The sequence below is a fragment of the Neophocaena asiaeorientalis genome, unplaced genomic scaffold (assembly GCF_003031525.2).
Source record: "Neophocaena asiaeorientalis asiaeorientalis breed wild unplaced genomic scaffold, Neophocaena_asiaeorientalis_V1.1 scaffold515, whole genome shotgun sequence".
Classification (NCBI taxonomy): Eukaryota; Metazoa; Chordata; class Mammalia; order Artiodactyla; family Phocoenidae; genus Neophocaena; species Neophocaena asiaeorientalis.
The window spans coordinates 2,090,432-2,113,296 of NW_020175829.1; the positions used below are offsets into that span (position 1 = coordinate 2,090,432).

The following is a 22,865-nucleotide window of genomic DNA, read 5'->3' on the forward strand; positions in this document are numbered from 1 at the left end:
TTTAATTAATAATATCTAATACATTATTTCTCACACATCTAATATATTATTTCTGGTAATGCCTTAAATGTTTGAAATTTTGTGAGTTTCAACTGTAAAATTCAGATGTTTTAGTAAATTAATGCCAAAAAAGAAGAAGAAAAAAGGTTATAAATCAAGGATCTTCCCAAGCTGTCTGATTTTATCTCAAAGGGTACTTGTATCTTATGAGCAGAATATGGGAAATTTCATGCAGGATAAAAGAAGCAAACAAACAAGTCTTCAAATAAATCCTACTCAGGACAAATAATAATTTGGCTTATGGCTTAGTAATTATTATCAAATTGCAACATGACAAACATGGAATGTATAGTCAAGTCACAAATGATTCAGAACTGGTTCCCTCTGACATGAAGTTTTTCTAGTGCATTTGAAGATGTGTAATTATATTTTTAAAAATTCTTCCTAATGAAACACTAGTAGCATAACCATTTTATAAAGAGAAACTTGCCCTAAATACTTCTATGAGAAGATACTTAATCTACTCAATAACTTAGAATTAATTTGAGGATTTATTATCACTTTTAAAAAATGATTTCATTTTATATTATTTTACTTTGGTTTCAAGGGATATCATACTCCTGCAAACAGTGAAGTCCAAAATTAAGGTACTGACAGTACTGTACTCCCTCTGAAGGCTCTAGGGGAGGAAACTTCCTTGCCTCTTCTAGTCTCTGGTGGCTCCAGGCATTCCTTGGCTTGTGGTTGCATCACTCCAGTCTCTGCCTCCATCTTCACATAGCCTTCTCCTTCTCTCTGTGTCTCTCTCATGTGTCTCTTATATGGACACCTGTCATTGGATTTAGAACCCACTTGGAAAATCCAAGATAAATCTCATTTCAAGATTTCTAATTATATCTGTAAAGACTCTCCCCCCTGCAAAAAAAGTCACATTCACAGATTCTGGGGCTTAGAATGTGGACATATTTTGGAAGGAGGGCACCTTCAACCCCACTGCACTCCTATTTTGAATTCTACCAAAAGTTAATTTGGCCTGTTCTTGAACTTTATAAAAATGGAATCATACTTATACCCCACCCCCCAAAAAAGAAGATGAGATAGCAATAGGTTGGATGAATGAAATAATCAGACTTGAGTATGAGTATATATTTACCTGCATCTTCAGGAGTTCTTATTTCAAACGCTAACAAATTTTCTTGTTTTTCTTCTAAATCTTGTAGAATGGCACTGATGGTCTGATGCTATCAGATAAAATATTAAAAACTTCATTACAGGAAGGTAGATGTTTTTCTCTGATATGCAACTGACAAATGCACAGTAAAAGTGCTAAAGAAAGTGACACTAAAAATGCTCATTTCCCTTTATGTTCCAAATGTACTCAGGCTTTGTTTAAACTTAATTGTATATATATTACATATTTGGGGAAAAATTAAACTTAAATATATCTTGATTTATGTAGCAGATCTGCTCCAGGAAAACAGAATGTAAGAGTAGCAAGCATACAAAGAATCACAATTTCTCAATGACTTCTGTTATAGGCATAGGAGAAAAAGAACAACTCAGCACATAATATTTAAAGACAATATATATGCAACAAGTTCACTTTAAGGCTTTATGACTATCATTGTACACTATTGAAATTTCACACACAGTCTTACAAATACTAAACACTCTCAAAAACTCACAAAGGGGATTTAAAACCACCTCTTTATACACTTGTCAGTATTAATATTCCTGACTCAAATGCCTTCTATGTATTCTGCCCAGAACTTTCTCCTTCTTATCAGAGATGGAATTGTGGAGTGGACTCGGGAACTGGACTGCTTGGGTTTGAATTCCGGCTTCATCTCTTCCTAGCTGGGTGACTACAGAAAGTTAATTATCCTCTCCTTGTCTGAACTGAGTAACACATAAAAAATGTTTAGGACAGTGTCAGCACAAAGTAAAAGTTCTATAAATACTGCTTATTATATTAAACCAATCTCACACACAAAACCCCTGACTAATCTAATCCATACTGATTTCTTCTTTCTCAGAATTACTTAAGAATTTTAGTGCTACAGAAATTAGCATTAACATGTATAATGTCTTATATATTTCCTCCATCAAAACAATGAGATCTTGTAGGCTGGAGCATGGCTTTCATATGTGTACAGGTTTCCACACTGCTGGATATACAGTTGTTGCTCAATAAATGACAACTGATGGACTGACTCGTACTATGTATCCTTTAATACATTCTCAAAACACATTCATTTTTAAAAGATGTATGTCCTCAAAGCCTTATGAAGTACGTTGCTCGAAAGTTTTACTTTGGTGCTCACAAGGGATATGGAAAATGCACATAATAAAACCATCCAGTTATGTGGAAAAGTAAACTAAAGGTCTAAATTTGTGACCAGACTAAGCCTCTACCTACAGGTTGGGATAAAGAAAACATCTTTTGGTGCTGACTTCTCCTTCTGTTTTGTCTCATATTGTAGATGCACTCAGTCTTGTCCACCATGGGCCATAACTTTTCACTCCATACCAGCTCCACATTTTACCATGGGGGGCCCAGTAAAACTTTCCCTCCAAGATCCCCCTTCTTAGTCTTTCATTACTATTTGTTTATCTTACCAAAAACAAAAAACAAGAAAAACCACCCCTAACCTAGGATCTGTCTTTGGAATAAGCAACTTATAGACAGTTTACACTCTACTAACTGTAAAGCTTCACTAAGATTTTATTCCAGATTTACAACTTTTACTATGGCAGGATCATCTTTGCCTCTGACATCTCTTTTATAATTTTGAATATTAAAAATAAAACATAGTGGTTAAGAGCACAGGCTCTGGAGTCAGATTGCCTGGAGTTTAATTCTGCCATTGCTACTTAATAGAAATGTAATTCTGGATTGTTACTTACCCTCTCTTACTTTAGCTTCCTTATCTGTAATAAGGAAGGTAATGATATTAATAGAAACTACCTAGAAGAATTATTATAAGGACTAAATGAGTTAATATAAAGCACTTAGAGGAGAGCTTACCATATAATAAATACTCGGTGAATGCAAACTATTATCATTATTATTTTTTATTACTTCTGTACTCATTCTATATGGAGGTAGAGAAGGAGGCTGCCTACACATGCTGTGATCTGAAGGTGTTAGAAGGTAGCACCAAACTAAAATCATCTCATTTCCTTTGCATCTGGCCATAGAGTCGCCCCCCCTCCCATCCTCAATTTGGTTTGGAAATTTCAACATTCAAAAACAATTTTACATTTACAAAAGACAAACCCTTGATGATTTTAATGTCTGCATATTTAAGTTTCTTTTTCTTTTTTTTAAAGTTGGTTTTCATTAAACTCCTGTATCTCCACTATATTCCTCTGTGGCTCAGCATCTAAAATGATATACATTATTCCTGAAGCAAATACCCATATAGTTAATAACAATAGGGTGATTTTTTCCATAATGTTTTAATCTTTACATGAAAATATACCTTAAAGATACTAATGGTCAATATGGTGAACTGAGCTGATACAGAAGGACTCCAGTCTACTCCAAACAGTTGGAAAAACACAAAATACAATAAACTTTAACCACCTGTCCCCAGCTAAGATTGGAAAAAGAAAGAGAAATAAAATGAAGTTAGTAGCAGCCCATGAGGGATCTGGAACAAACATAGATATTAGGGATTAGGGTCCTACAAAGGAACAGAAGATAAGGCCTCAGGGCCACATGAAGAAGGAGTTAGAATGGAGTCCCCTCATGAAGCTAGTGACCTTAAGTGGGTGTCCTTTAGCTTAAATAAGGATTAGAAAAAATTCTACTTGACACCCACCCAAGGCTTTGGGTAGAAAATCAGTGATCAAAGGCTATTGCCCAGAATATAGTGCAGAGAGTTAAAGAGATGGAGAATATGAAAAAGACATATGGAGACTGGTCTAACAGCCATCTAAATATGAGTTCCAAAAAAGGAGATACTGAGAATGGGACAGAGGTAATATTCAAAGATATAAGGGCTGAGAGTTTCCAATATACAAATGAAAAATGTGTCTTCAGATTAAAGGAGCATGCCTAGTCCTTAGAATAATTAATTAAAAACACATCCACATTTAGACATAACCTAGTGAAACTGCAGAATATAAAAGAAAAATCTTAAAAACTGTAAGCTTAAAAGACATTACCTACAAGGGAATGACAATTAGATTGACAATTAACTTTTCATTCATTACAAGAGATACCAGGAACAATGTAAAATATTTTTTAAATGCTGAGGCAAATACAATTTAGTCTGAATACCATTCAAAATATTTAAGGTATAAAACAGTTGATTAACCATAGTTTAGGTTCAATGAATAATATTTTCCCCTCTACACTAACAAAAAATATGTAAGGGAAATCTAATCAACATACATAGTCTTATTCAAAATATTTCATTGAGGATGCTACTTTGCTTAAGAAGTTAGTGTCTAGTAAGCTGTATGTTTTAATTAAACTAAGAATATCCATTTTATATATTTATATATGTACGACTACTATGGGTTTTTTTTTTCAAAAATATACGTTTACATGAGGGATTTCACATATAGCAAACACTGTCACTATAAACCATGTGGGATCCACGTTGGTTAAACCAGGTTTCTTTTCTCTTCTCTGTCTGGGTTCCAGGGTCTTTTCTACCTAGTATGTATCTTAGATACTTTTTGGAAGTAGGTGGGTGAAGACACGCTATGACAGTGGCACTGTCTGTCGGATAAGAAGTAGCCAAAAAACGCAATCTAGGTGTAAAGGATAGCAGCTAAACTATAATTCTGTGTTCAATGCAGATAATGGAGAGTTAACTATATACCATATTTTCTTGGTTCATTCTGTTCAATTATGCTATATTATTTTCTTATGACAAAAAACATTTTCAACCTGTATGTCCTTAAAATGGAAAGAGTGCTGCCAACAGCCAATGGCTGGCTGGCCCAAAGAATGGCATTTTCTAGGCTGAAGAACAAAAGGATTTCAACTTCACTCACCATGGCGAGGTTTTCTTTTGTTTTTTCTTGGTGTGAAATAGAACGTGTATCAACAGTTTTGCAGTCATCACAAAAACACTGTTTATGTCTTTTTGCCTGGATAGCAGGAATTTTTACTTTAAAACATAAAATTAGAAAATATAAGAATGTGTAAAAATTTAGCATCATTTTATCAATTGTAATGGTGACAGGAATGGGAAGGATAAAGTAAGTCTATAATTACTATGATATCTTAATGCTGGTCAGCACCTCATTATTTATTATCAATTGACTAACTACAGCTAACATTTGCTGAATACTTATCACATGCTGGACATCGAATTCTTTTCCTGAATCATCTTATTTAATCTTCATATGAGCCCATGAGGTAGGTAATTAATTACATCTATTTTACAGAAGAGGAACGTGAAGCTTAGAGGGATTCAAGAAGTTGCCTAAAGTTACATAGCTAGTACTGTAACCAGATCTGACTTCAAGTCCATGCTCTTAAATACTACGACTATAATTCACTGTCTCCGTAAAATTCTCTCTGAACCTTCTCCCATTTTGGATTCTGTTTCTCCATATATGGGTACCCTATACCCCTCATTCTGCTGGGGAACCTGATGAAGGAAAGGTATATACAAGAAACAACAGAAAAGTGGGAATAGATACAGCACTTTTTAACAAGAGTACCCAATAACTCCAAATATGGCTTTGAAGAGGGAAAGAGACATGCCTGGGGCTCTAAGAAAGTCCCTGACCCTATGGACTTAGCATATGGTAGCAGGCAAAGAAAAGAAGATTTGTGTATCAGTCTCTTGACTTTGACCTACATGTGATCTAGCTCACTAGTAAAATAGGACACAATGATTATCCTTGCCTCTCACCAATCGTATCAGTAATAATGATTCCTCCCTTGAAAACAAACAGTTGGTAAGGACTGTGGTAGGCTGGGGGAAAAGTGAGTAACGGGGTTTCTCTTCCTAATATTCTCCCTCATAGAGAGGACAGATAAGTTCCCGGCTTTCTTCTTCTATGAGTCAAGGCTCAAGCATGAAGGAAAAGGAAGAACAATTCTCTCTCCTCAACATTCCCAAAGTTGTGTTTAACTGCCTGTTTTCTGGTTATCTCCTCACAAGACTGGAAGCTCTTCTTGGGCAAGTGCCTGGTTTGTATAGCAGGTGCTCAACAAATGTACGTTTTCTCAATTAGTGTTCACTAAATGCTTCTTTCTTTTTTTTTTTTTTAACACATCCATCACCTGACATTGTTACCGTGTGTGTGTTGGTGAGAACATTTAAGATTTACTCTCCTGGCAAATTTTAAGTATACAATTTATTATTATAAACTATAATCATCATCTTATATATTAGCTCCCCAGAAGTAATTCATCTTACAAGTGAAAGTTTGTATTCTTTGACAAACATTTTCCTATCTCCCCCCCATCACCCCCTCTCCCAAGCCCTTGGCAACCACCATTCAACTACCTACCTGGTTCTTTAAGCTTGACTTTTTTAGGTTCCACATATAAGTGACATCATAAAGAGTTTGCCTTTCTGTGTCTTTCTATGCTTATTTCACTTAGCATAACATCCTCCAGGTTCACCCATGTTGCCACAAATGGCAGGATCAAATGCTTATTTCTTATAGATAACTCATTATATTATTTAAGTGCAAACTACTGCTAAAAATGGTTCACAAAATGTTACCTATATATTCCCTTGAAATATTCTTTCCATTGTAATATATTACACATACACTCACATACATATATAAGCATAATATATTTGCTTAACAAATTCATATTCTAGCATTAGAAAGTTTGTCTTGAAAAGTTGGCATCATTACAAATTTTGAAGTAATGGAATATTAGTTTCAAAGACTTTAGTATAATGTCATTCTTTTCCAGCCCCACTACAAGTAAACCAATCTGCATAGTTTCAGTGACATCTCTATCTCAGATCCAATGTTACGAGAGATTAATGTTTGTTTAATGAATGATATGTTTTGTTTCAACATATAATCCCAATACAACAGGACCATATAATCTATAAATTAAACCAAGTTTGGAAATGTTATTTCTAAAAATAAATTATGCTTTTCAAGAGTTTAATAAACATACAAAACATTTATTCCTAGTTATGAAATAATTTACACAAATCTTAAGATTTTCTTTTTCTAAGCAGAGGTACACACCCTTATAAAATAGCAAGCACCACTGACATACATACCAGTGACTACAGCATTACTCTCATCTCTATTGTCAGTCTCAATAGCACCATAAGATTTTAGCAGTTCTTTCATGTTTTTATCATCTGCTTCATCCAAAGCAGTCTTCTGCTTTTGATCCTTTTGATTAGGGTTTGCTCCATGTTGTAGTAGAATCTCAGCTGCCTAAAAGGTATTTTTCCAAAGTTATCTCTACAGACACCTAAGATCAATAATTCCTGCTTGCATTACAAGACACCACTATCAAGTATTAAAAGTTATCAAAAAAAGTTTTGGAACTCTGACCAAGAAAATCTTGATTAAATTTGATATGACAACTGTAAACTGCTCCACTGATTTGGCCTGATCTGTCCTCACAGAAGAACCAAACACCATGACATGAAAGTACCAGATATGCTGCCTTCATGGCTGAAGAGGCAGACTTTGGGAGACTGATGTGCAAAAGGATTTACTCTATCTCTTTAACACAGCCCTTTGTCCTCCCCTAAATTGCTGGAAGATAGGGTGGAGAAGGGAGGAGGGATCATTTCAGGATTATATTAAATTATACACTGTATTATAAATTGCCATCAGACATAGTTGAATAAAGTTTCATTTGAACTATATTTCAGGTATGTTACTTGTTTGGGAGGTTTTATAAGCTAGCCTGGGAACCTAATGTCCATTCTAATATTTTCTATGCAAATGTTTCCTAAATAGATGACATATTCACAGAATGTTAATAAGATTAAAAAGAAACAGAAATAATCTACTCCAACCCCACCTTTTAAAGAAGAGAAAACTGAGGTCAAAGATAAATGCTGTGACATTTTGGGGGCAAAAGTTTCTAATATAAATAATGCTTCCCTGAATAACTCAAATAACTCAAATTTGTGTTTAAAAATTTTGAATAACTCAAAGTTGTGTATTAGAAGTAAGTTTATAAGTCATCAAAGTTAAAGATTGTCACTAATTAGTTGACAGTATAAGTCAACTAGTAAAAAACAATCAGTGATTCTATCTGCACAAGGCAAATGACTTAAACCACTGAAAAATCTTTTGTTTAGGAAAAATGGTTAGTATTTTGTTAAAGTAAAGATATGCATATGTGCTAGTAGCTTTTCTCTTTCAACTTGTGTCCAGGTATGGAAAAGCAGAAAAACTTAGGAGCAAATGGGCCAGTAGAAGTAATAAGGATAGCTCCTTATTTGTTCTATCAGCCTATTTGTTTTAAAGTCAAGCATACAAAATTCACTCCTGCTACTTACTATCTATGTCCTTGGGCAAGTTATTTACCATCAGAACCTCATTTCTCTCACCTATGAGGCTTAAATGTGAACCCGTGTAAAGTATTTGGCACATGGTGGGGCTTAAGGAAAACACTCCCCTATTTAGCCCTGTGTAATCTCCAGCCTGCTGGCTCTTTGCTTAACCTCATGTAGTTTCCTTACCCACATCTGTAGATCAGCCAAGGAATTGAGGGGATTCCCCTTTAAATCTCTGGAGAATTCTCTCTGTGCAGATATATTCTGTCTGGTATTTTGCCCCATAAATTTCAGCTGTTGGAGTTTAAAACTCCGAACAACCTTCTCAACTCATTGAGATCATAAGGCTATTTGCTTTCTTCCTCCCTAGGCTTCTGCCTGAAAACTCCTCCTAGTCCATGAGGTGGGGCAATCATACGGTTCGTCTCATGTTTCCATCCTGTCGGGGATCACTGCCCTCTGCTGCATGTTGTCTAATGTCTCAAAACTGTTATTTCATATATTTTGCTCACTTTTCTAGTTTTTAAGGTGGGAGGAAATATCTTATCCCTGCTATCCCAAAAGTGGGTACCCATTCCCCCCCACATTTTATCTTTTAAAAAAATCTCTTATTCTTCTTTTCCTTATCTTTTTATTCTCCACATTTTACAATGTAGAATACATGACCATCTTGAAAGATAACTTAAAAAATAAATTAAGATTTTTTTTTAATTGAAAGTTGAAAAAGAAAATAAGATGTTGAATAACTTTGCATGTAGTCATGCCAGAGAGAAAATCAGGAATTAAATATACAGGGTGTTACAGAATTGATATTTAGTAGGTCTACAGTACCATATATTTACCTTTCTTGCTCCCCCTTATTAATCTTTCTAGATCATCTATCAATATCCTACCTCAAAATAAAGAAATAGGGACAAAAGGGGAGAAAGTGAGTCAGAAATAAAATGAGTCAATGATAGAAGAACTGTCACATGGAGGGAAAGTTAATGAAGATATGAAGAAAGATGCTGGCAATATATCAGTATCAAAGGAATTAAAATATCATTAAAAATACTACCTCCTTCTTTTTAAATAGAATATTTCTCCTTAAAGTAAAGGCAACAGAGATGTGGAAGGTTATTCCAAAAGCAAACTTTGTCTTTATCACCACTTAGGTAAAAGAATGTCAGTAATTCTCTAGATCAAGCAATAGCAAACTATGGCCCATGGGCTAAATCCAGTCTGCTGCCTGACTTTGTAAATTAAGTTGTATTGGCACACAGGCAAACCCACTCATTTACATGTTGTCTAGGGTTGCTTTTGCACTAGAACAGCAGTTGAGTAGTTGCAATAGAGACCGTGTGGCCCGGAAAACCTAAACTGTTGATTAGCCCTCTGTAGGAAATATTTACCAATCCTTGCTCTAGACCAGAGCTGTTCAACAGAGTTTTCTGTTATGATGGAAATGTTCTAATCTATACTGTCTAATATGGGAGCCACTGCCACATGTAGCTATTGAGTACTTCAAATGTGGCTAATGCAACTGAAGAATTGAAACTTTCCCCCCAAAATTTATTTATTTATTTATTTTGGCTGCTCTGGGTCTTAGTTGCGGCACTAGGATTCTCTGTTGCAGCGGGCTGGACCTTCATTGCAGCGTGCGGGATCTTTTAGTTGTGGCATGAGGACTCTTAGCTGCGGCATGCAAACTCTTAGTTGTGGCATGCATGCGGGATCTAGTTCCCTGACAAGGAATCAAACCCAGGCCCCCTGCACTGGGAGGGCAGAATCTTAACCCACTGGACCGCCAGAGAAGTCCCTGAATTTTCTTTTTAAGATTTTTTTTTTTGATGCGGACCATTTTAAAAGTCTTTATTGAATTTGTTACAATATTGCTTCTGCTTTATGTTTTGGATTTTTGGCCACAAGGCATGTGGGATCTTAGCTCCCCGACCAGGGATCAAACCCTGCAACCCCTACATTGGAAGGTGAAGTCTTAACCACTGGACCACCAGGGAAGTCCAAGAATTGAATTTTTTAATTTAATTAATTTTAAGTAATTTAAATTTAAATAGCCACATGTGGTTAGTGGCTACAGTATAGGACAGTACAGCTCTAGATCAAATTCCTTATTTCAGGGGTAAAGATATCTTTAACTTTCTCAAGCAGCAGAACTAGGCCGAGAACTCAAGTTCTCTAAAATCCAGTTCGGTGTTTTGTCAAGCTCCCTTTCTGCTATTTCCTGTGGTGAATTTTCAGTTCTTGGCATTTACTTTACAGAAGACCCGCTACATCTGAGTTATCATTTTCTCTAACCCTTGAAGTTACCAAATTTCTATGAGGGAAGCTACAGTCTTCAAACTAGGAAAATTCTCACTTATGAAGGCTACTTACAAAATTTGATCTAATCAAACATCCCTCCCTGTTCAATAACGTGGCATTTTTTTCCATCCATCAAGTCAACATATTTCTCTTGAGTTTTGGTCAATTTACTACTGGTCCCTGATATTGTAAATAGCCAACAATAAAATGGAAATACACTACAAATTGATTACAAAGCCAAAATGTAAAGATGTAGGATTTCCTGAAGTCATATATTAAAATAATATTGTAGGGCTTCCCTGGTGGCGCAGTGGTTGAGAGTCCACCTGCCGATGCAGGGGACGCGGGTTCGCGCCCCAGTCCGGGAAGATCCCACATGCCGCGGAGCAGCTAGGCCCGTGAGCCATGGCCGCTGAGCCTGCGCGTCCGGAGCCTGTGCTCCGCAACGGGAGAGGCCACAATAGTGAGAGGCCCACGTACAGCAAAAAAAATAATAATAGTAATAATAATATTGTAGAAATGCTTGAAGCACCTGTGAAGCAACTGATAAATGAGAAACTTAGAGGTAAAACTGTTAACCTAAAAAAAAGAAAACTTTTGAATATGAATGGATTAATACAGGACCTAGGGAAAACTTGTGGTACCTCTCAAAATTTTTGAAAAAGAGACCTTCCCTGAGGTCATGATGCAAAAAACCAACTGTGAGATAAAGGATGTCCTATGTGCTGTCATACTATTTTGCCAGAAAAGCTAGGCCAAGAAAGCATACATTATTCTGTTTTTGCTGTTCCAGAAATCAGTATGTATTTCAATTAGAAACTAAATATAATACTATTTAGAAAGGAGTTAACATAGCAGGCATAAAACTGCTATCTAGGAAGGCTGCTTGCTAGGTTGGTCTGTAGCTGGCATCTGTGAACTTGGCTGGTAAACAGTGCCCTACACTGATATAAAACTGTCCATAATTGATAAGAGTGGCTCTCTGTGCTTAAACTGTCTACACAGCAATGTGGTTCATTTATGCTTCTGGGAGTCTGGAATCTTGCTATGTGCTAGGCAGAGGGTGCCTACATGACCAGCCCTCAATATAAATCTTGAGCACTGAGTTTCTAATGAGCTTCCCTGGACAGAAACATTGCACTTACGTTGCTACATTTTCACTGCTGAGGGAAAAGCAAACTGTATGTGACCTCTCATAAGGAAGAGTGCATAGTACAGCCTGCACATGGATACCTCCAGACTCCACCTTTTTCTCTGATGATCCCCCTGTGTACCCTTACTATACTGCTGTAATAAATCTTAGCTATGAATACAATCATATGCTGAGCTCTGTAACACCTTCTAACAAATTTCCAAGTATAGGGGTGGTGGTATTGGGAAACCCCTTATTTTGTTTATATTGCATTTTTCAGGATAATGTCTAAAATCCTGATTTTCCTACTATGAAATTTTGGCCCTTATTTAAGTGGTTTCACTTTAAGTAACCTTTTCCCTGTACATATAACCAGTAAGTTCATCACTTCAATGACTCTTCCTGTTTGCTTTCTTCCATTGCATGACCACATAACTTTGAGACTTTGTCAATTCTTTTCTAATTTAAGTATCTTAAAGGTCAAAGAGCTTCTTTGATCAAAAGAAGCCTCCCTGGACATTAGCCCACCCATTTGGTATTATTCTTAATCATTAGTTTATCTCTCTTATCTCTGCAAATCATAAATTCAATACTATTCTTTCACATGACTATATTTAGACTGAAAACAGTGGGGATATATTTTCATAAAATTAAATAAAATTACCAGGCTATTAAAAATACCTAGAGACAGATAAAGTAGTTTTAGTGAGAGATCCAAGGAATTTTTTGTATGAGGTTTTATATTGTTGTTGTTGCTGGTAGTTTCCTTAACTATTTTTCAAAGCCAATAATTATTCCTGAAGTCTATATTGCCTACTGACAAATCTTCTAAGGTTTGTTGAACAAAAAAGATGAGTTTAAAAATCTGGAGAATTTTAAAGTCTAGACTTGAAATTGAGTGTTACTGAAATAATTACCCTGGTGATCTTCTCTTGCGATATTTTTACCATAGCTATCTGATTAAAAAAAAAAAAGGAGAAAAAAAATACAAGAACCCCCAAGGAAACAAGCAACTTGAGCTTCTACCCATTTCTTTGAAACTTCAAACCCACTGAGAAATTTCGAGTTTAAAAAACATCTGGCTGTCACATATATCATCACTATATAGACTCTTTTATACACAACAGCAAAGCATTTAACGCAATTAAAATTGGAATGTATTATATTAATAGGCTGTGTTTACTTCTAGCCCTTTCATTTTATTCTCACTTACATGAATTACATGATGAAGAGACAATGGAAAAATGATTCATTAGGAAATACACTGGTTTTCTAATCTATATGTAATATCATATTCATTTGTACTTTTAAGCAGTTTTTAAATATTATTTGTTTTAAGGAATCACTTCAGTTCACAATTTAAAATATCTTCACTGTCTTCACTCAGTTTTTAAAGGAAAAGAAATAGGAACCTAATCTGATGTGCACTATACCTTTAAATGGTTGTTTGCAACAGCACCATGTAAGGGCAGAATTCCATCTACATTTTCACAATTAACATTAGCACTAGCTTTTAACAACTCTACAATTATATCATTACATCCCGTACTAGCTGCCTCATGAAGTGGTGTCCAACCTAAAAAGGGAAAAAAGAAAAAACAAAACAAGCTGCTTACAAATCAGTATTCAAGTAGTATATTCATTATTAAGTTTATTTGCACTAATGGAATTATTAACTTTATTGATTCAAATGTATGTACTAAGTACTGGACAAGAAATAATATTGAAAACAGGCTACCTAAAGATCCCTGAGCCCAGAGCTGCCCCTGGACATGGGCCTGTCCACCAGAGGGCTCAGGATCCAGACCCGCCCACCAGTGCACAAATTCTAGACCCAGGATGCACAGGGCCCTGTAGCCAGAGACCCTGGCACCCAGTTCCACCCACCAGTGGGCAGGCACCAGCCGAGAAATCCTTAGGCCCCAGGTCTGTGCACCAGCAAGGCTGCTTTAGCCTTGGGAACAGCCTCACCCACACTGGGTGGATACCAGCCCCAGGACAACTACAGCGCCACAGCCTGCTGTGGCAGGAGTCAGCCTACCCACAGGCAGGCCAGCACCAACCCTAGGACCAGCTGGGTCCAAGCTCTGCCTAGCAGTAGGCCAACACAAACTTTAGGACACACTGAACCCCACAGCCACCTGTATCAGGAACTGGCCCCACTCACCAGCAGTCCAACACAAGCTCTGGGACCCCTGGGTCTTGAAGCCAGACGCCAGGACCTGGCTCTGCTTGCCAGTGGGCTGGCACTGTTCCCAAGAACTAGCTTCACCCACTGGCAAATGGGCACCAGCCCTGGGATCTCCTATACCCAGACTCTGCCCATCAGTGAGCCAGCACTAGCCCTGGGGTCCCCTGGGGTTTAGCAGCCAGCCACCTTGTGACCTAGCCCCACCAACCAGGGGCCAGCAGCCTCCACACAAAGCAGGGCCTGGCAACCAACTGTACTGGGGGCCAGCCAAGCCTACGAGACCACACACAGTAGTCAGCCTGCCACAACAGAAGGACCCATGCAGCCCACTTAGGGGGCACCCCTAGAACATACAGTTCTAGTGATCAGAGGGGAGTGAACTCCTGGAAGCTTAAGACATTTCCTATAAAAGGCTACTTCTCCAAGGATGGGATATGTAACAAGCCTACCAGATACATAGAAATAACTAGTTAAGCAAAATGAGGCAACACAGGAACATGTTCAAAACAAAGGAACAAGATAAAACCTCAGAAGAACTAAGTGGAGATAGGAAATCTACCTGAGAAAGAGTTCAAGGTAATTACTGTAAGGATAACAAAAGAACTTTGGAGAAGACTGGATGAACAGAGAAGTTAGAAGTTTTTAACAAAGAGTTAGAAAACATAAAGAACAACCAAACAGATGAAGAATACAATAACTGAAATGAAAAATACACTAAAAGGAATTAACAGTACACTAAATGATATATATAGGAACGAATCAGCAAGCTGGAAGACAGGGTAGTGGAAATCAAGAAGTGAGGACAGTTTAAGAGCTCTCTGGGACAATATCAAGTGTACCAACATTTTCATTATAGGAGTCCCAGAAGACGAAGAGAAAGAAAGGGACGGAAAGCATAATTTAAAACATAATAATCTGAAAACTCCCCTAATCTGGGAAAGGAAAGAGATATCCAGGTCCAGGAAGCACAGACAGCCCCAAACAGGATCAACATAAAGAGGACCACATTAAGATACACTGTGATTTAAATGGAAAAATAAAATATTAAGAGCAGGAAGGGAAAAGCAACAAATAACGTATATACAAGGGAACTTCTATAAGGCTTTCAGCTGACTTTGCAACAGAACTATGCAGGTCAGAAGGTACTGGCAGCATATATTTAAAGTGATGAAAGGGAAAAATGTACAACAAAAAATACTCTACCCAGCCAGGCTCTTATTCAAATTTGATGATGATATCAAGAGTTGTACAGACAAGCAAGAGCTAAGAGTTCAGCACCAGCAAACCAGCTTTATGTGAATGTTAAAGGGACTCCTCTAAGCAAAAAGGAAAAGGCCATAACTGGAAACATGAATATCACAAAATAAAAAGTTCATCAGTAAAGGCAAATATACAGTAAAGGTAGTAAGTCAACTGGGTACAAAACTATTAGGAAGGTTAAAAGACAAAAGTAGTAAAATCATCTATATCCACAATAAGCAGTTAAGGAATACACAAAACAAATACATGAAAAATACGATGTTGAAAAACAGTAATTGTGAGGTGAGGAGAGTAAAAATGCAGGGTTGTTAAAATGCATCTGAAATTAAGAGATCAGCAAGTTAAAATAATCATATATATATACACACACATATATAAATAAAACTCATGGTAACCACAAATCAAAAATCTATAATAGAGCCACATGCAAAAAAGAGAATGGAAACCAAACATAACATTAAAGATAATCATAAAATCACAAGAGAAGAGAACAAAAGAAGAAAGGAATAAAAAAGAATTACAAAAACAACTCCTAAACCATGAATACAATGGCAATAAGTACATATATATCAACAATTACTTTAAATGTAAATGGACTAAATGCTCCAATCAAAAGACACAGAGTGGCTGAATGGATACAAGAACAAGACCCATATATATGCTACCTACAAGAGACTCACTTGAGATCTAAAGACACACACAGACTGAAAGTGAGGGGATGAAAAAAGGTATTCCATGAAAATGGAAACAAAAAGCAAACTGGGGTAACAATATCTGTAACAGACAAAATAGACATTAAAACAAAAACTGTTACAAGAGACAAAGAAGGACATTACATAATGATCAAGGAATCAATCCAAGAAGAAGGTATAACGATTTTAAATATATTTGCACCCAATATAGGGCCACCTAAATACATAAAGCAAATATTAACAGACATAAAGGGAGAAATTGACAGTAACACAGTAGGGGACTTTAACACCCCACTTTCATCAATGGACAGATCATCCAGACAGAAAATCAATACAGAAAAACTGGCCTTAAATGACACATTATACCAGATGAACTTAATTGATATATATAAAACATTCCATCCAAAAGCATCAGAATACACATTCTTTTCAAGTGCATAAGGAACAGTCTCCAGGATAGGTCACATGCTAGGCCACAAAACAAGAACTGGTAAATATAAGAAACCTGAAATCATGTTGAGCATCTTTTCTGACCACAACACTATGAGACCAGAAATCAACTACAAGAACAAAACTGCAAAAAACACAAACACATGGAAGTTAAACAACATACTACTAAACAACCAACAGATCACTGAAGAAATCAAAGGAAAAAACAACAAATACCTAGAGACAAATTAAAATGAGAACACAATGATCCAAAATCTGTGGGATGCAGGAACAGCAGTTCTAAGAGAGAAGTTTATAGTGATACAAGATTTCCTTAGGAGTGAAGTAAGTCAGAAACAGGAAAACAAATACCATACGCTAACACATATATATGGAATCTAAAAAAAAAAAAAAAAGGTTCTGAAGAACCTAGGGGCAGGACAGGAATAAAGACGCAGACGTAGAGAATGGACTTGAGGACATGGGGAGGGGGAAGGGTAAGCTGGGACCAAGTGAGAGAGTGGCATGGACATATATACACTACCAAATGTAAAATATATAGCTAATGGGAAGCAGCTGCATAGCACAGGGAGATCAGCTCAGTGCTTTGTGTCCACCTAGAGGGTTGAGATAGGGATGGTGGGAGGGAGAGGCAAGAAGGAGGAGATATGGGGATATATGTTTATGTATAGCTGATGCACTTTGTTATACAGCAGAAACTAACACACCACTGTAAAGCAATTAAACTCCAATAAAGATGTTAAAAAAAAGATTACCTCAGGAAACAAGAAAAATCTCAAATAAACAATCTAAACTTACACCCAAAGAACTAGAGAAAAAGAACAAAAAACCTGCAAGTTAGTAGAAGGAAAGAAATCTTAAAGATCACAGCAGAAATAAATTAAATAGAGGCTAAAAAAAATAGAAAAGATCAATGAAACTAAGAGTTGGTTCTTTGAAAAGATAAACAAAATTGACAACACTTTGGCCAGACTCACCAACAAAAAAAGAGAGAGGGCCCAAATCAATAAAATCAGAAATGTAAAAGAAGTTACAATGGACACCACAGAAATACAAAGGATCGTAAAAGATTACTACAAACAACTATATGCCAATAAAAAGGACAACCTACAAGAAATGGACAAATTCCTAGAAATGTACAGTCTCCTAAGACTGAATCAGGAAGAAATAGAAAATAGGAACAGATAAATTACCAGTAATGAAACTGAATCAGTAATGAAAAACCCCAAAGGAACCAAAGTCCAGATGGCTTCACAGGTGAAATCTACCAAATATTTAGGGAAGAATTAACACCGATCCTGCTCAAACTATTCCAAAAATTGCAGAGGAAGAAACAATTCCAAACTCATTCTACAAGACCAGCATCTCCCTGACACCAGAGAAAGATATCACACAAAAGAAGAAAATTATAGGCCATTATCACTGATGAACATAGATGCAAAAATCTTCAACAAAATATTAGCAAACAGAATCCAACAATACATTAAAAACATCATACACCATGATTAAGTGGGATTTATCCCAGGGATGCAAGGATGACTCAATATCCACAAATCATTCAATGTGACACATCACGTTAACAAATTGAGGAATAAAAATCATATGATCATCTCCACAGATGCAGAAAAAGCTTTGGATAAAATTCAACATCCATTTTGAAAAAAACTCTCCACAAAGCAGGTATAGAGGGAACATACTTCCATGTTATAAAGACCATATATGATAAGCCCACAGCTAAAATCATGTTCAATGTGAAGAGCTGGAAGCATTTTCTCTAATATCAGGAACAAGACAGGGATGCCCACTCTTGTCACTTTTATTCAACACATTATTAGAAGGCCTAGCCACACCAATGAGACAAGAAAAAGAAATAAAAGGAATCCAAATTGGAAAGGAAGAAGTAAAACTGTCACTCTTTGCAGATGACATGGTACTATACATAGAAAAATCCTAAAGACACCACCAAAAAACTACTAGAGCACATCAATAAATTCAGTTAAGTTGCAGGATATAAGATTAACATACAGAAATCTGTTGTATTTCTATACACTAACAACAAATTATCAGAAAGCAAAATTAAGGAACCTTCTCATTTTCAACTGCATCAAAAAGACAAATACCTGGGGATAAACCTGCCTAAGGAGGTAAAAGAGCTGTACTCAGAAAATTATAAGACAGTGATGAAAAAAAAAAAAAAAACTGAAGATGACACACCCAGATGGAGAGACAAGATATACCGTGTTCATGGATTAGAAGAATTAATATTGTTAAAATGACCATACTACCCAAGGCAATCTACAGATTCAATGAAGTTCCTATCATAATACCAATGGCATTTTTCACAGAACTAGAACAAATAATTTTAAAACTTGTACTGTAGCACAAAAGACCTCGAATAGCCAAAACAATCTCAAGAAAGAAGACCAGAGCTGGAGGAATCACATTCCCTGACTTCAGACTATACTACAAAGCTACAGTAATCAAAACAGTCTCATACTGGCACAAACACAGACACACAGATCAATGGAACAGGACAGACAGCCCAGAAATAAATCCACACATTTATGTCAATTAATCTATGACAAAGGAGGCAAGAATAAACAATGGAGAAAAGACAGTTTCTTCAATAAGTGGTGCTGGGAAAACTGAAGAGCTACATGTAAAAGAATGAAATTAGAACATTTCTCACATCTATACAAACATAAACTCAAAATGGACTAAAGAACTAAATGTAAGACTGGAAACCATAAAACTCCTAGAAGAAAACATAGACAGCATACTCTGACATAAATCATAGCAACATTGTTTTGTATCTGTCTCCTATGGCAAAGGAATCAAAATAAAAAATAAACAAATGGGACCCAGTTAAACTTAAACGCTTTTGCACAGCAAAGGAAACCACTGACAAAATGAAAAGAAAATCTACTGAATGGGAGGAAATATTTGCAAATGACATGACCAATAAGGGGTTAATATCCAAAATATATAAACAGCTCATAGAATTCAAAACCAATAAAAGAAACATGCCAGTCAAAAAATGGGCAGAAGACCTGAATAGACATTTTTCCAAAGACATACAGATGGCCAACAGGCACATGAAAAGATGCTCAACATTGCTAATCATCAAAAAAATGTAAATCAAAGCCACAATGAGATATTATCCTACTCCTTTCAGAATGATTATCATAAAAAAACATCAATAACAAATATTGGTGAGGATATGTAAAAAAGGGAGCCCTTGTACACTGTTGGGCATGTAAATTGGTGCAGCAACTGTAGAAAACAGTATGGAGGTTTTTCAAAAAACTAAAAACAGAACTATCATATGATCCAACAATTCCACTGCTGGGTATATTTCTGAAGAAAACAGACACTAATTCAAAAAGATACATGCACCCCAGTGTTCACAGCAACATTATTTACAATAGCCAAGACATATAAGCAACCTAAGTGTCCATCAACAGATGAAAGGATAAAGATGTGGGGTGTGTGTGTGTGTGTGTGTGTGTGTGTATATGCAATGAATTCTACTTGGGCATAAAAAGAACGAAAGTTTGCCTTGTGCAAAAACATGGATGGACCTGAAGGGTATTATGTTTAGTGAAATAAGTCAGACAGAGAAAGATACTCTATGTTATCACTTACCTGTGGAATCTAAAAAATAAAAGAAACAAGCAAATTCAGCAAAACAGAAACAGATTCATGGATATAAACAATAAAGTAGTGGTTACCAGTAGGGAGAGGGAAGGGGGGAGGGGCAAGACAGGCATAGGGGATTAAAAGGTACAAACTACTATGTATAAAATAAATAAGCTACAAGGATATATTGTAGCACAGGGAATATAGCTAATATTTTACAATAACTAAGTGGAATATAATCTATCAACTTTGGGGTTTTTTGTTTGTTTTTTAGTTTTATTTGTAATTAAAAATTTTTCTGAGGTATAGTTGTACAATATTACAACTTTGAATCACTATGTTGTACACCTGAAACTAATATAACAAATCAAGTATACCTCAATAAAAAAGTATGCTTCTTTTTTTTAAACAAATTAACCACATCAAAAATATTTGTTGATACAAGTGCCAAAAGACTCACAGAGCATAAGATATAATGGGACTAGAGTAAATACTAATCATGTCAAATGGTTTCAAGTCAGATATTAAAATAGAGTAAGATCATCTGACCTTCCTATTTATATCTTGTATTGTCACATTTCTCTTTGAAATGACATTTGATCAATCAGTCTGAGTTTTTTCCCTCTGGAATTCCTTATACAAGTTTCTTTTGTGCTTGAGAAAAATGTTAGAAGACCAATTTAAAAATGGAGGTTTAAGATAAAAACAAGACATGGGAGAAAAAAGGAATAGTATTAATAGACAAGGAAAGAAAAGAAGGGACAGGGAAATGGGAAAATTTGGTATTCTCTACAAAATTAGATAATGATATTAAGGTCTCCAAGGAAAAGGTCTAAATAAAGCTTCTTTCCCTTCCCATTCTGTATACTACCTCTGAATGTTCCCAAACGTATGTTAAAAACTGTTTCAAAGGAGAAGGTTATTTTAGCAATTGGTGTGAACCAAGATAAATCTTACTATTCAACTAAATAATAATATATTACAAAAAGATTTTCAAAGTGAGCAGCTATATATCAGCCAGGATCAAAATGGGGGAGGGTAGATGAAATGTGTGTATCAGTGAGTTCAAATTATAAAGACAACTACAATTTAAAATCGAAACCTGCGTTATCTTTTAGATTCACAGCTGCTCCAGATTCTATCAGAGCTTTCACCAGAGACAAGTTTCCTCTTCTGGCAGCCAAATGAAGCTGGCTTTCTCCTCTGGCATTCCTCTTATTGATCCCAGCTGTTTTCATTTCTGTAAATTTGCCAAGCAAAACTGAGTATTCTTTTCTGCCAAGTGCTGATTATTATGAAGGATCTTAGAAAATACACAGCAACTTCCTCAGAACATCCTAAGTAGGATGCACTACACAGAAACATACCTCAATTAATATCATCACTGTTACTATTTAAAAATATAACTTATAAAGAATTGATAGAGCATCTGATCACATTACTTCAAATTCATTCTAGCTGTTCACTCTATCATATGCTTGATTAAAACAAATAATACTTGCTTCATTTCTACACTCACTTCACTCTCAGTAGTCCTCTATCAATGGATAAAAATTTTCTTAAACCAAATTGTGATTTTATAAAAATCCTCTTTCTATAACTATTCTTATATCTCAGTGGGTGTGTTTCTGATCACAAAAGATGCCAACAACCAAACCATGGCCTATTGGGTATTTCGTTTTCTTTCATAGAAAATGTAGTACAATATCATTATCTGAAGATTTTTAAATCTTTTCCTTGCATCACAAGTTAGACTTGAGTTGGAACTAAAAACAGTGAATAGTTTTTTTCCCAAACTATGCTAAAATGATGTACTAAAAGATTTTTTGTAACATCATATAAAGAAAATAGAAGACAATATCTCTTCTTCAAGTGGCCTACAGTATAGTGGAATGACAGACATGTAAAAAATTACATTAAAATATGATTCAGTGCTGCTAGAGAAATGTATTAGTTTCCTGTGGTAGCTGTAACAAATGACCACAAACTGGGTGGTTGTGTTGTGCTTAACACAACACAAATACATTATCTCACAGTTCTGGAGGCCAGAAGTCCAAAACCAAGGTGTCAGCAGGGTTGCACTCTCTCTGGAAGCTCTAAGGAAGAATCCTTCCTTGCTTCCTCCAACTTCTGATGGATACCAGCATTCCTTAGCTTCCTTGGCTTTTGGCTACATTGTTCCTTTGCCTGGCTTTTCACATTATCTTCTCCTTTCCTGTGTGTCTCAAAGCTCTCTCCATTTTTCTTTTATAAGGATACTTGTAAGATTTGGGTCCCATTTGGAAAATCCAGGACAACCTCCTCATCTCAAGATCCTTAACTACACCTGCAAAGATTCTTTTTCTAAACAAGGTAATGTTCACTCTTTAAATGAGATAGTATCACAGATTCCAGGGAACAGGACATGGACATATGTTTTGGGGGGCCACTATTCAACCCGCTACAGGAGGTATGTATAAGAAGGGCTTTAGTTTACATGACAGGCGGACAATGCGGGAAGGTTCAAAGAGTATGCCTAATATTCCTACCTCTTACTATATCAACTTTTTCTTACTAAATCAACTTTTCGGTGCTTAACATTTAACCTGAAGTAGTCCAGTCTATTGTTCACACAGAACTAGCTCCAAGAACTATCAAAGAATAGTCAGCTATCCATGCTGCCAAACACACACAGTTCATGCATCTGACACAAAGAAACTAGTGGCTATGCTTCTTTAATTTCCCATGTGTTA

At 36.0% G+C, this 22,865-nt stretch overlaps 1 protein-coding gene across 1 annotated transcript in view; it reads right to left on the minus strand.

The window, feature by feature from the left end:
- The window catches only part of ANKRD31 (ankyrin repeat domain 31), a 125,546-nt gene that overhangs the window by 40,659 nt on the left and 62,022 nt on the right, over window positions 1–22,865 (minus strand). The window contains 5 exon segments of the mRNA XM_024732796.1: window positions 1,154–1,241; window positions 5,014–5,129; window positions 7,227–7,389; window positions 13,335–13,477; window positions 21,236–21,373. Coding sequence (XP_024588564.1) covers window positions 1,154–1,241; window positions 5,014–5,129; window positions 7,227–7,389; window positions 13,335–13,477; window positions 21,236–21,373 — 648 coding nt within the window.